This window comes from Neovison vison, chromosome 8, assembly GCF_020171115.1.
Source record: "Neovison vison isolate M4711 chromosome 8, ASM_NN_V1, whole genome shotgun sequence".
In the NCBI taxonomy this organism is placed as follows: domain Eukaryota; kingdom Metazoa; phylum Chordata; class Mammalia; order Carnivora; family Mustelidae; genus Neogale; species Neogale vison.
In genome coordinates this window covers 65286791-65301929 of record NC_058098.1, presented here as the reverse complement: position 1 = coordinate 65301929, position 15139 = coordinate 65286791, and the positions used below count along the sequence as shown (strand labels likewise).

At 38.0% G+C, this 15139-nt stretch overlaps 1 protein-coding gene across 1 annotated transcript; it reads right to left on the bottom strand.

The window, feature by feature from the left end:
* Positions 1 to 212: 212 nt before the first annotated feature.
* LOC122916416 (sulfotransferase 1C4-like) lies at positions 213 to 11863 on the bottom strand. The gene is made up of 7 exons (XM_044263787.1): positions 11470 to 11863; positions 8664 to 8789; positions 7604 to 7701; positions 6977 to 7103; positions 6674 to 6768; positions 2608 to 2788; positions 213 to 1688 (listed from the first exon to the last, which is right to left on the bottom strand). The coding sequence occupies exons 1-7, from the start codon at positions 11636 to 11638 to the stop codon at positions 1573 to 1575; spliced, it is 912 nt and encodes a 303-aa protein (XP_044119722.1). The 5' UTR covers positions 11639 to 11863; the 3' UTR covers positions 213 to 1572.
* Between the last annotated feature and the right edge of the window lie 3276 nt (positions 11864 to 15139).

The window sequence follows — 15139 nt, the reverse complement described above, 5'->3', positions numbered from 1 at the left end:
ACAATAGCTATAAATGATAGCTATTATAGGGACTACTTAAAATATAAAAAGTTAGCTTTTTAGAATTTCCTTGACTGATATATTCTTTCAGTTACTTATTTTTGTGCTTGTCGTATTTTGTTTGGTGTGCAATGAAATATATAACAATGTTTCTATCTTGGAGAAAAAAACAAATGAAAATTTTAATAAACATATAAGAGACCATATACACATACAAGATATATAATTACTTTAATCTTAATCACAAAATAATTATACCAAGTGTAGAGGACTTCAGAAAAGCACATGTTTGTATTGTAATGAGCACTAGGTGTTATACACAGCTAATGAATCATTGAGCACTACATCAAAAACTAATGATATACTATATGCTGGCTAACTGAACACAATAAAAAAAAAGAAAAGCAAATGCTCCCTTCAGCTCTCGGTATTTTCAGGATGAATGAACCACTTGCACTGGTCATTGAAGCATATTCCACGTTTTGGACAGGTAGATAGAAAAGAAAGGAAATTTCAGGTGAAATTTGGTGAAAAAAAAGAAAACCTAGTAGAATAGGAACTGGCAAGATGTGATCAAAACTCAGTGAGTAGGCTTATTTGCTGAAGTATGGAGGTGGTTTAGAGGGTGAAATTAAGCTAGGAAAGTGATTTGGAAGATGATATCCACCATATCATATCAATATAGTTGCCTTTGAATTGACAGCTAAAAAGTGTGGGATTTATCTTCAGGCAGTAAAAATTAAGAATTACTGATATATTTAGAGCCAAAGAGAAATATAATCAAAATCTTGTTTTAAGAAAGTAACCCTGGTAGATGTGGAAGAAACAGAGATATGAGTTAGAATGCTTATACTAGTATGGACAAGAGGTAAAAGTTTTCTGAACTAGAAGGGTAGCCATACAAATGACACCTCAAACAGGTAAAACTGACAGATATTGCTGTGGATGCATTGGAAGGAGGTCAGTCAAGATATGACTCCAAGACTCAATCATAGCATTGGCTGGAGTGAGAAAGAGACTTAAGTATAAAGGGTGTGATAAGAGATATGGATAGATGTATTATAGTAAGAATACTGAGGTGAATTGTAATGTTTCATGGAGAAACAGAGTCACTTGATGGTTACTTGACTACCAAGAAATTTCTAGGGGAAATAGTCACTATCTATATGTTTTTATGATGCATTGAAAAATTAGTCTGAACCAACACTTTGAAAACGTTAGGGTTTTTTTTTTTAAATATAAGGAATGAAGCACTTTTAGTACGTCAGGAAACACACGATCTATAGCAAACTCAAATATAATGATAATCAACAATGATGCCATGATTGTAACTAGTAATTCCAGTTACTAGTTTGTAACTCCAAATTGTAACTAGTAACTCCAACTCTCTGCCTTGTCTCCAATCTCTGCTAGCTTTATCCCTAATTTTTTTTAGAGTGAACAAAAGCAGACACAATAAACAACTAGTCTGAGAACTTGAATCCAGTATCATGTGGTCTGGGTAATAAGGTTTTATTGATTATTACCAATAAGTTGGTAATAGACTAAAAAAATTTTTGGTTCTTTTCTTTTTTACGAGAATTGGAAGTGGAAAGTTATATTGGTATCAGCCATTTTCTTCTCGTAGTCTTCATTAAATCTCTCATTCTGAGCAACAGTAAAGTGATTCTTCCAGTCTCCCACTGTCCCTGAAATTGTCATGTGGGAGAGAGTTAGTTTACATTTCTCTACTCTCCTGTTTCTATGTGAATTGTTTTACTCTACCCTTCAAGGAGTGCAATATTGGACAAAACATTTCTGTTGCTAACCTATCAATTTCATTCTGAAGGGAAGAAGAATTTTTTATCTGATTTGTGGGAGAGGTAGAGCTCATTATCTACTGATGGACATTAATGGGGGAAATAAAACTACCACAATTAAAACAGCAAGCCTGTGGGGATTTCTTGTCTTTTTCTCCTGCCCTCTTTGGACATCAAAGTGTGGTAGGTGCTTATGCCTGTAGTTTCCATTTATAGGCCCACTGAGAGGGTCTTGTATGTGGGAGAATTCAAGATAGAGTTTTGAGGAAGAAAACCAAAAAAGTAGACCCCCAAATTCTCCAATTGCAATCCTTGTTACCTTTCCACAGATTTTTATTCTTCCCCCTTAGTGCTTACCATCATCTGTTATCCTGGGTATAATTGTTTATTTTGTTTGTGGCTATAATTTAACATTCACGAGGGAAGAAATTTCTGTGTTTTTTTTTGCTGCTCTGAGCATTACCTAGAACAGTGTCTGACACATATTAGCCCCTCAGTAAGTATTTTCGAATGAATAAATCTGATAGCATAGAGCCCTTATAAACCCATTATAAAATGGATTCTTTGCCCCATCTGACTTAATTCAGTGTTTTCACCTTATCAGCCAGATCTCTGGAGAGAAAGGGAGGATAAGGAATTGGATGTACACACCACACCTCACTCTCCAATTGTTTTTATTTCATTCCTGGTTTTCTACTTCTTTTTCCAGAATCATTTACTATAGATCTTATTTTTATTAGCCACAGAAAACTCCCTCAAATCTGTGAAAGATTGGACAATTCTTTAGGATTATGACAAAAAAAAATACCTTTTCTCATGAATGGAGAAACAGAGTGGTTCATGATTGTAGTAGGAATTGATGAATAGTTTGCCATTGGATTCTGCTTCATAACATCAAATGAAGTGTGAAGGACAATTTTATCTAGGACTTCATCATCTAGGTTTTTCCCAATAAATTCTGCCAACTTCTGAATTTCATGCTTTGGATTCTATGATGAGAGTCAAAAGAAAAGTGAAGATTTGATATAAGAGAATTGGTTTAAAAATACTGAAATGAATTAATAACAGTAATAGGCAACATGTCATGAGTTAAAATTTAAACAAAAATCTTAGGGGTACCTGGGTGACTCAGTCAGTTAAGCATCCAACTTTTGATTTTGGCTCAGGTCATGGTCTCAGGGTTTTGAGATTGAGTCCCATGTTGAGCTCCATGCTTAGTGTGGAGTCTGTTTGAGATTTTTTCCTTCACCCTCTGCCCATCCCCCTGCTCTCATGCAATCTCTCTCTCTCAAATAAATAAATAAAATCTGAAAATAATATCTATCACAAGTACTCAATTTAACATGAGGACCCACACTGTTCTCTTTTTTATTAACTGGAATTACTAAGCTGTTCTCTCTCTAACATGTAAACAAAAACTGAGTGGTATTAGTGAAACATTTACTATAAAATAACATGCCGTGCATGGAGAATGCTTCACTAAGAGTTATGCCCAAGTGTCCTATGCAAGTCAGTTATGGGAGAAGTCTTGGTCTGTTAGATGTCTTACAGGGAGAGTCCATAGACCGATGAAAAAAATGGGCAGAAGATACAAACAGACACTTCTCCAATCAAGACATACAAATGGCTATCAGACACATGACAAAATGTTCATCACCATTAGCCCTCAGGGAGATTCAAATTAAAACCACATTGAGATATCACCTTACATCAGTTAGAATGGCCAAAATTAACAAAACAGGAAACAACATGTGTTGGAGAGGTTGTGGAGAAAGGGGAACCCTCTTCCACTGTTGGTGGGAATGCAAGTTGGTGCAACCTCTTTGGAGAACAGTGTGGAGATTCCTCAAGAAATTAAAAATAGAGCTTCCCTATGACCCTGCAATTGCACTCCTGGGTATTTACCCCAAAGATACAGATGTCATGAAAAGAAGGGCCATCTGTACCCCAATGTTTATAGCAGCAATGGCCACGGTCGCCAAACTATGGAAAGAACCAAGATGCCCTTAAGCGGACGAATGGATAAGGAAGATGTGGTCCATATACACTATGGAGTATTATGCCTCCATCAGAAAGGACGAATACCCAACTTTTGTAGCAACATGGACGGGACTGGAAGAGATTATGCTGAGTGAAATAAGTCAAGCAGAGAGAGTCAATTATCATATGGTTTCACTTATTTGTGGAGCATAACAAATATCATGGAGGACAAGGGGTGTTAGAGAGGAGAAGGGAGTTGGGGTAAATTGGAAGGGGAGGTGAATCACGAGAGACTATGGACTCTGAAAAACAATCTGAGGGGTTTGAAGTGGCAGGGGGTGGGAGGTTGGGGTACCAGGTGGTGGGTATTATAGAGGGCACAGATTGCATGGAGCACTGGGTGTGGTGAAAAAATAATGAATACTGTTTTTCTGAAAATAAATAAATTGAAAAAATTTAAAAAAAGAAGAAAGACATTGTAAAAGCATAGGGTCAGACAATTTAAGGAGGCTCTCTCCTATTTCTGACATCGATAAAAATATCCCAGACCATCTCAGTCATGGCAATAAGTGGTAGGAAAAGAATAATAGATGACTATTTTGCACCCATGAGGTAGTCAAGAGGCACCAATGGCTAGTAAGTCTACTACCCAGCATATCCAGGTGTTTACGCATTCCTGAGAGGAGCTCAATTCCAATGTTTCCTCATCAGAGGGACACACCACCCTGGGAACTTGTGGCTATGGGAAGTCCCTATCTCTGGAAGGAGTGTTAGGGGAGTGCATGTGGAAAGGTTTAGGCTGACAACTGTGTCTTCTGCTTTAAAAGCTTGGATGTCAAAAGTAGTACTTAATTTATTTGGCCTCACATAGACTAGGAATCAGCAAGAGTGGTGAGAATATTGTGCTTTGAGTGACTAGGCACATTCTGGGCACATTCCAGAACATGATGACAGAAATACTTAAAAGGGCTCTAGGGACTCTGAGGTTAGAACTACCAGTTCAATAAAATTTCTTCCTGGAATTCATAATACATCAGGATGCACCTTGTTAAAAGACTGTCATTCCTGGTGACATAGCCTTACTTTCACACTGCTATGATACATATGATAGACAAGTATCACCTACATGGAGTTTTCTTATTCTGAGTTTAATAGCACCCTTCCTTCTGTGGCTTCCCCAGTTTGTCATATCTACCCATGAAAGGGAAACTCTCCCCTTATAGCATACAACTCCCTGCCATAATATTTCTTAACTGAGTATCTAAATTTAGAATTCTGTGAGTAGATAACTCTCAGCACTAAAATAGGGATATGTCCAACATTTTCTGTTTGAAAAAACCATAGAGTGGAATCTAAGCAACAACTAAAATCATAGATATGGAGAAGAGATTGACGTTGCCAGAAGTGGGGAGTGGGGGGTGGGCAAAATGGGTGAAGGTGGTCAAAAGGTACAAACTTCCAGTTATGAAATAGGTATATCCTTGGGACGTAATGTACAGCATGGTGACTATGGTCAATAATACTGTATTGTATATTTGACAGATGCTAAGAAAATAGATCTTAAAAATTCTCATCACAAGAAAAAAATTTTGTAACTGTGTGTTGGTGATAGATGTCAGCTGGACTTGTGGTGCTCATGTCATAATAAATACAGTTACTAAATCATGTTGTACCTGTAACTAATACAATGTGGGTTTTTTTTTTTTAAGATTTTATTTATTTATTTGACAGACAGAAACCCCAGGTAGGCAGAGAGGCAGGCAGAGAGAGAGAGAGAGATGAGGAAGCAGGCTTCCCTGCAGAACAGAGAGCCCGATGTGGGGCTCAATCCCAGGACCCTGGGATCATGACCTCAGGCGAAGGCAGAGGCTTTAACCCACTGAGCCACCCAGGCACCCCACTAATACAATGTTAAATGTCTGTTATATCTCAACTAAAAAAATAGAAAAATTATTGTTTTACTCTTGATATTCTGTAGAAACAATTCGATGAGGCCCAACAGTGACTGAACTTAGGAGTTGTGCATCTAAACTAATGTGCCCACAAATCCCCTGGGCATCTTATAAAGTGCACATTCTGACTTAAGAGGCCTGATGTAGTCTCTTAGAGCCCCATGCAGCTAATCTGTGAAGCATCTTTTGAGTACCAAGACTTCCAGTGATAAATTGAAGAACAAAGACTGTAATTTTTATAGATCTCTGTATTAAGTCACAGATAGTATTTAGCATATTATCATTTATACCATAATGATAGTATATTAGTATATATACTATATATGCTATATAGTATAATGATACTATATCATTATATAGTAGCTCCCATGAACATCATCTTATTTAGTCCTCATTGTAGACCTTGGAAGAGTATATGTTACTATCTAGTTTTTGCAATTAGGGAATCTAAGTAAGTCTCTATGATGTTAAGTGTCCTCAGCAAGAATACTTGCCAGTAGGTGGTAAAGCCAGAACTTGAATTCAAGAATTTTGAATCTAAAGCATTAGTATTTTCCATTACACTCTAATTTCTTAAATCATTTCTTGAGATTATGATGTTTCTCACGTACTAATGAAAAAAACCCAAAATGTACTAGAAAATGTTTTTCTTTCTAAACAGAATTTTAGAATAGACATGAAAGGGGAAAAAAGGTACCACTCATATTTTGCCTATCTGGAAAAGGTGTACCATATGGGATATGTTCTGGGGAGCACCAGGAATTGGAGATGAAACTATGTGATACACAAACTCATGATATGCCATGTGTGCTTTGAGGAATGGACAGCAGCAGCCAATGAAATGCAGCATTATCTATTTCTTGTTTCAATCTGTGAGTCCCCAGTGTGGTGTACACATTATGACCTAAATGTCTTATGGTCCATTAAAGCATTGCCCCTCACCTTCTTCAGGTCCTCATAGAAGAGGTAGAGAATGCGATGTTGGTCTTTGGCTTTCCACCATCCTTTCACATGGTCATGCCAAGAACCCCAGCACACTGCAAAGAGGGATGAAAAATGGTAATGAATCACAGAAGCCCAACAAACAAATATTCCACTGAAAAGAGAGTTCCTAAAGAGAGGGAGAATATACTGATGATTTCTTCAGTAAAGCAAGCAGAGCCCTGGCTGGTCTAAGGAAATGATTCTTTCCTTTTAGAGTGAGGATTTTGAGAAAAGGAAGAAACAAAAGCTGAATTCTCTTACCCTTCCCAGCCAGAAAACTCTCAAAATACTCTTCCCAGGTTCCTGGAGCAGGAAGGGCTTTATTCATTCTTTGGAAATGGTAATAAGATACCATATTGTCCTTTGGATTTCTTGCTACATAGATTATCTAGGAATGGCAGGGGGAGGGAAAAAAGCAAAAGTAGGATTAGACTTATATGTAGTTATTGCCCACACAAATTATGTTCAAGTGGCTACATTCCATACAGATGAGATTTTCTGATGTGGTGTTCTTGTGATCATGGTCTTTGCAGGACTTGAGAAGCAATCGGATCAATTTGCATATTGATTATTGTGAAGAGATAGACTCTCTTCTTTAATAAGTGAAGTGGTTTTTAAAAAAAGATTTTTTATTCATTTGTTTCTGAGAGAGAGAGAGAAAGAGAGGTGAGGGGCAGAGGGAAAGGAAGAGAATCTTCAGCAGACTCCACACTGAGCATGGAGCTCCCAGTGTGGAGCTTGATCTAAATGCCCTGAGATCATAACCTGAGCTGAAACCAAGAGTCAGATGCTTAGCTGACTGAGACACCCAGCTGCTCCAACAAGTGATTTAAGAGGAAACTGAAGACCACTCTAAGAAGTAAACTGTGAATTCCTTTTTCTTTTTACCTTACAGTTTTTTTCTATGAAGGATGGTGGCAGCAGCTGGATGGGAAGATGTGTTTTCAGGGTCCGTGGTGAGGGCATTTCATTAGCTTGGTCCAAACCTGTAAAATTGATTTTTGATCACTTTCCACCATTTGTATTTGCTTCAAAATCTTGCTGCTTCATTTGTTCCTATTTTAGGAACAATTGAACAATTCAAGTCACCTGTGCAAACACTATAACTGTAAGTTTGATCTGAGAGAATATTTCTAGCCTATGAATGATTTTTTAAAGATCTGGAACAGTTTTTAACCATAACAAACAAGAAACTAGGTAAATAAGAATGTAAAAATTTATACTCTTCCACCATGAAATTATCTCACTTGGGCTCACCCTTATGGAATAAAATTAATTTCTTTTTTTAAAAAAGATTTTATTTATTTATTTGACAGAGAGAGAGATCACAAGTAGGCAGAGAGGCACACACAGAGAGAGAGGGGGAAGCAGGCTCCCTGCTGAGCAGAGAGCCCGATGCAGGACCCTGAGATCATGACCTGAGCCGAAAGCAGAGGCTTAACCCACTGAGCTACCCAGGCACCCCAGGAATAAAATTAATTTCTAATGGAGAATAAAAACTTAACTTACTTTTGTATTAGCAGTAACTCCATTAGAAAATGTCTGGAGTACAAAAATGACCAGACATAGTTAAAAAAAAAAATGCAAAGTCACAAAATTCATTAGTAATTGTTTGAATGCCTAGAATTTAATTTTTTTCTAGTTTTTCAAGGTGGTTGTATTAATTCTTATGTCTTTTCTATTAAATTTTTTCAGCTTGAATGCCTAGAATTTTGAGGGCTATGTGGTAGTAAAAATCCTAGGTGCTCGTAACCCCACACTCCCCTTCGAGGGTATGTGCTAAGGTGAGTGCTGTTAAGTGTGTAAACTTGGCGATTCACAGACCTTTACCCCTGGGGATAAAAATATATTATGTTTATAAAAAGTTTTAAAAAAATAAAATTAAATAAAAAAAAAAATCTTAGGTGTTTATTTAGGCCTTAGTCAGGTGTGGCTATTTGAAACTTACCAGATCCTACGGATGGGAGTATCCATTCGATGAAAGGAATTCGTATATGAGTAGGTGCTCGTTGACTTTTCTCAATATCACCTTCATTTTGTATTAAGTCCACTATCTCCTGAGTCCATGTTGTTCCTTATTCCATTTGTAAGATGAAGATGCATAGACATTTAGTGTATTACATTTCTTAAAATATGATTATACTTGTCAGAACAGCTCTCTGAATTTTAAAGCTAGGTTTATACTGGAATTTAGAAAACATCATTTTTTATTTATGTCTTGTGGTATCACAATGTGAATTTTTATACAAAGGCTGCAATTTGGAGTGGATATTATATTGGTAAATAGTTCACTTTCTTGCCTGTCATAACTATTAATTTGGATTGCTGCCCAATTGATGTAGCTGCATTGTTCTAAGAAAGACAGAATGAAAGGTCTTTCTCACTTGATTATAATCTCCTGGAGAGTAATCACTATGTGGTTTTCAGACTGTTTCAGACTGTTTCCCAAATACCACATAGGAGGTATTTAATATGTGTTGATTGCATGAACAAATGAATGATTAGTACCTGGGCTTGATATTAATCATTAGTACTTAGATTCCATTTTCAACTTTTTCTCAATTTTTCCCTTATCTCAGGGACTAGAAGGTTAAAAAGTGTATTCCCTAGACTTCTTTACTGTGAAAAATTTGAATACTATTTAGATACTGCTAATGAAATGCATTGGAAAGTGGAAGAGTGGTAGAGGTCATTCTTCCCGAGGTAATGACACTAATGGTCGCTCCAACAGGTAGACATTTTGCATAGGCCACACCATATTTTGCTGCCTAGTTCTTGAACCGGAGAAGCTACTGGAAGACGGGCCTCTTTCTCCAGCCTCAGTTTCTGTGTGCTGCCTGATTCTAGACTAATATAGTTCCTACCAACTGAATCTTTATACTTTGATGAAGAACTGTTGTACTAGGTATTTTGACAAATCTTTGTTGGGAAGAGAGTTGACAATTTTAGTATGGTTCTCTGAATCCTGGATCTGGGCTTACCTCCCTGCAGTCTATGACACCAGCCCTCATTACAGTTTCCTTTTCTCATACAGTCAGTTCAGTGCTTTTAGGTCTACAGGGAGGGCGTAAGTCAGGGAACAATGAAAAAAATTACTTTTTATATCCTAGACGAGTTAGGTCTCTAAGAATTTCTGGCACCAACTCTTTCATAGCAGGGTAAAGGACTAATATTTCTTCAGCTATCTAATCAAAGAGAGGGCTGTTTACACTGATCTGATGTATTCACTGAATTTATAGCTATTTAGAGTTAGCTGACTTTGGGGCAGGCTGACATGTTGCTAGAGGTTTGGAGATGAGCAGAATGACTACTCAATTCATCCTCTAGAAGTCAGTGATTTTAGAATATATTTTTCTCTTGGCTCATTCCCAGAGTATTTAATTATTCTTTTAAAAATTTAGATATAAACCACATTTTTCATCTATGCTTATTTCTTCTTCCCATTAATAAATATAACCTTTATTAATGGGTAAGGTTTCAGTGATGACTAAATGTTACATTAGCTGGCAAGAATTTTTTTTTTTTTTTGAGTGTGTTGTTTGGATCATTCAAGTCCTATTAATTCTAACCCATGAAAACTTTAAACAAACCAAGTCTTACTGCTCACATTTGGCAGGTGGAGAAAAGATTAATTTTTAAATATTATACTTAAATGATGTAACCATGTACTGAAGTGATGAAAAAGTAGAATTGTGGACAAAATTAAAACTCTGAGATGTGATTCTCACCAGTGATGACTTTTACATTCACATTAGGAAAGTTTAATCCTGAACAGGCTCCTGATGAGTAAGATTAGAAAATTAGGAACAATATGAAAGTGATGGATAAATGAGAGTCTAAAGCTGCCTTCTGCTGGCAGAGTCTTTTATCAGGATCATTAGAGATAAAGACTCAAAAGAGGTTTGAACATACAATCTAAAAAAATGTTTAGGTTTAGATTTTTTGGTGTGTGTCCACAAGTGTATGTTTCAATATGAACATCTGTGTTTGTGTGTGTATGCGGAGTTATTGACAGGGAGCTTGGTTTTGCAAAAACCAAATGTATATGCAATCTGGCTGTGAATTGAATAGTATATTTTTAGAATACATGCAGATATGCACAAATATCTGCGGAGAACTATTTCTCCCTGGTCATCCTAAAATTTTTCTGATACAGTGGCTGGACTCAAGAAGTCTAACTTCTGTAGCAACTTTTGTTAAACTGATTACTGAAACAAGGAAATAGGTTCAAAACATACCACAAAGGAAGATAGAAATCAAAAGAGTAATTCTTAGTCCTTGAATTGGGAGATTTTGAGGGCTTCTGGAGGCTGCTGAGGTGAAATCAGCATTGTAGGAGCAAAGCGCCCCTAATTCTTCACCTTTTGGGGAAATCCCCTTTGCAGCTTACACACAGACCAAAGCAGCAGGGTTTTTTTTTTTTTTTTTTTTTTTTTAAACAGGATCTGCTCTAAGAGCCTGCATTGGGAGCAAACAAATCAACAATCTAGTCCGTTACTTCTCGGCTGTTTAAGTTACTCCTGGGAAAGTAAAAAAATATGTACATTGTAAGAAGAGTTAAATTCTTAAAATTTTATTCATTATTTTAGTATTTTTTTCTGTAGTTTCAGTTTCCACAAGTGTTTTGGCTTAGCCATATCATTCTGTCCGGTAAACAGTTTCCCAACCCAGATCAGTTTCTTTATTTCACTACTAATATTTTCCCCACTCACCTTCCTAATTCTCTTCTTCACCACCCCCCTCCTTCCACCTACCTGCTTTAGGATAGGTGGCAATAAGCAGATCATCGGACTTGGCTTGGAAGTTCCAGATCTGGTCCCACGAGTCACAGGTAGGTGTGGGTTGCAGAATCCCCTTCACATAGTCGACAGTTAAGCGTTCTGTTCCATCAAATGTATCATTCTTCGTTTTGTTTAAGGCCATTAGTGTCACAAATGAGAGTCCTGCTCCAGAAAAAATGTTACTGCTCAATCAGCACAAAGCTGAAGTCTATTTATTGAACAGACAGAGACAATGCAAAGCAGACTGCCAGTTCTTCCTGTACAGCCTGGGGATGGCTGGCCGTCAAAGGGGAAAGCAGCAGCAGGTCTGCGGGCCCAAGTTCCAGGAAGCTCGGAACTACTGTTTAGGCCTTTGTACTGAGGCGTTTTCTTAATAAGCTCCAGTGCTCCTCCCAGCCAGGCTATGACGTAATACCAGAGGCCCTCCCAAATCCTGGCTGCGGGGTCCCGTTCATGTTCAGTCCTGCTCTTCTGTGTCAGTTTAACAGGAGTTTGTGCTGTGTTGTTTATGTTTTTCATCTTTGTGTTCGTAAAATAATTCACAGATATTCGTTGTTTCTTCTGTTAATTTTAAGCTAATTAAAAAATTACAGAATGGAATTAGACAGCAATATAGAATAACTTCCCTGAAATGCTGAAGGGAAATTTGTCGGCTCTTGGAAAGAAGGTCCTTGATTTGAATCTCTTCGGACAAATATCTGGAAGGGTCAGTGTTGTTATTTTTTAAGAGCAAAATAAAATATTCTCTATTACAGAAGGTTCTCTTCCTTTTGTAGGCTGTACAGTGTCCATATCAAAACAGGCATGTCTCATTTAAAGCAAAAGAGTTGAAGACAACTCTTTACTTTTTCCTTGGAACTGTTTCTGGTTACCTCTTGAATTTTCTTCTCCTGTTTCAACCATTACTTCTTCTCTGCTGGCCATCTCTTGAACAAGGCTAGATTCCTTTTATCTTTTTTTTTTTTTTAAAGATTTATTTTAGAGAGAGAAAAATAAGAGTGAGCACGTGCACATGAGTGGGGAAGGGGCAGAGGGAGAGAATCTCAAGCAGACTCCCTGCAGCATGCAGAGATCTCAGGACCTTGAGACCACGACCTGAGCTGAAATCGAAAGTTGGATGCTTAACCCACTGACCCACCCAGGCCCCTCTCCTTTTAGTTTTTAACTTCTAAATATTATAGGTCACCCACCTAGTTTTCCTGTGTCTGACTGTGATGTAATAAAGAATGTATCAGGTCTTTGTTTCTGGTTCCTTACACAGAGTTTCAAAAACTCCTGGAAGTTCCTGAGAGATTGGAGTATTTTTCGTTATTCATAATGAGTCCCTTTACACTATTCCTGAGTTTATGCTAATGAGGTTACTCCTGGTGGGCCCCTTAGATAGTTTCAGAGGACGGGCTGACCATACCAGAAAGATCAAGGAGGTATTCAAGGGTTGGAACTTTCAGTCCCATATCCAACCTCCAGTGAAAATAAAGGGGCTAGAGACTGAGTCCAATCAAGTGGCCAATGACAGAAGACCCCGGCAAAACTGTTCACTGAAGCTCAGTGGAGCTTCATGGTTGGTGAACACATTGATGTGCTTGGAAGGTGGTATATCCAGATTCCATGGGGAGAAGGCAAAGCAGCTCTGTGTTCTGTCTGTCAAGAACTTGCCCTGGGTACCTCTTATTTGGCTGTTCCTGATCTGTGTTTTTTAGGATAAAACTCTAACTGTATGTGTAGTGCTTTCAGTGAGTTCTGTAAATCACTCATTCTAGTGAATTGTGGAACCTAAGGGGTCACGGGAAACTCCAAATTTATAGCTGATTTGTCAGAAGTGCAGATGGCCCCCAAGACTAGTGGCTGGCATCTAAAGTGGAGGCAGTTTTGTGAATAACTTTGTCCTTAATTTGGGGTCTGCACTAACTCTAAGTAGTTAGTGTCAAAACAATTGAATTGTAGAACACTCAATGGGTGTCAAGAGAATTATTGTTGGATTATCTTTCTTGCCCTAGGCTTTTTCAGAATCCATTTTGTTTTGGGCAATCAGGAATTTCACTTTTGCTTAAAACTCTTCCCAGCCAACCTTTTGTCTATACTGTCATTTGCAAATATCTTCTCCCATTCTGTGGGTTGCCTCTTTGTTTTGTTGACTGTTTCCTTTGCTGTGCAGAAGCTTTTGATCTTGATGAAGTCCCAAAAGTTCATTGGGAGGAGAAGGGAGTTGAGGGAAATTAGAAGGGGAGGAGAACCATGAGAGACTATGGACTCTGAAAAACAATCTGAGAGTTTTGAAGGGGCGGGGGGTGGGGGGGTGGGAGGTTGGGGAGCCAGGTGGTGGGTATTAAGGAGGGCATGTATTGCATGGAGCACTGGGTGTGGTGCAAAAACAATGAATTCTGTTAAGCTGAAAAGGAAAAAAAGGTACCTCAGGTTCTGAACTTCAAAAAAAAAAAAAAAAGAAAAAGAAAAAAAGAAAAAATTCTTCCTAGCCAAACCTTCCCAGCATCCCAGGAGGGCCTTCATCTCCTATGGGACTGCAGCCAGGAAGGCCTTTGTTCTCATCCTGGCAGGCCCTCAGCTTCTTCCTGTGTCGAAGCTGCCTTTCTTCTGTTGATACTGTCTTGGCTATTGCCTGTATGGTTCTTGTTTGGTTTTTTAGCTTCCTCCAAGTCTCGTTTTTTAATGTCTTCCTTCAATGTATCCTTTCTGGAGAGGCTTTCTCTGAATTTCAGTGTCATCTGAACTAGGTGCCTTCTATTTTCTTACTTGTGGCACCTTCCTTTTCTTTAGAATGGCCATCAGAATTTAGTATTGCTTGTTTACTTGTTAACGTTTTCTGCCTCCTGTCCTATACTCTTCGATGTGTAAAACAGGGCCTGGGCTCTGTCTTGTCTTCTCACTCCAAGCCAGCTCTATGCCTGGTGCCTAGTATGCCACTATTTCTTGAGATAAAGAATGAGTACACCTAAGTAGAAAATGGGAGAAATGAGTTCTGTAAGCCATCATTATTTTGGGGATTAGGTATGCCTGGTGGCTATCACTTGGTAATCTGCAGACAGAAGTCAGGAGTCAGACTGCTTGTATTTGAATCCTGCGTCAGCTCCTGGTAGATGTGGGCCTATAGACTTGTCACACATTGGGCACCAAAGATGAAGTTGTACTCTTTCTCCTCCAATTCTTCCTTAAAGTAGTACTACAGTGTATGACTACTACTTCTACTTCCTCTTCTTCTGACTCTGTTACTGGTTTTTTTTTTTTTTTTTTTTTTTCTGGGTTGGAATGGAGATTCCAACTCTCCGTGCACTTGCTGGATGTCCCAGTTGCAAATTTTAGTAACCCATTCAGGCCACAAATGTGATCCATTTGAAAAAATTATGACTGGGACTTCTAGTATGTTTTTCTTAGGAAGAGTCAGAGTGCAGGTTACTCTCCTTAAATAGGTTCTTTTTTAGTGTTTTTACAAAAAGAATCTGTCCAAAATAGATTTTGGTTCAGTAAACTGCTTTAAAAGACAACTATTGGAAAGTGAGCTGAGTTTGTACTCAATAAAATTTAATTGGAATTGTGTTTACTCCTTGAGTCAATATTTAGCTTAGGTTCATTAAAAATGCCTCATTTGTTATGCAAATCCTGGTTTCAAACCAAACCAGGAGGAAGG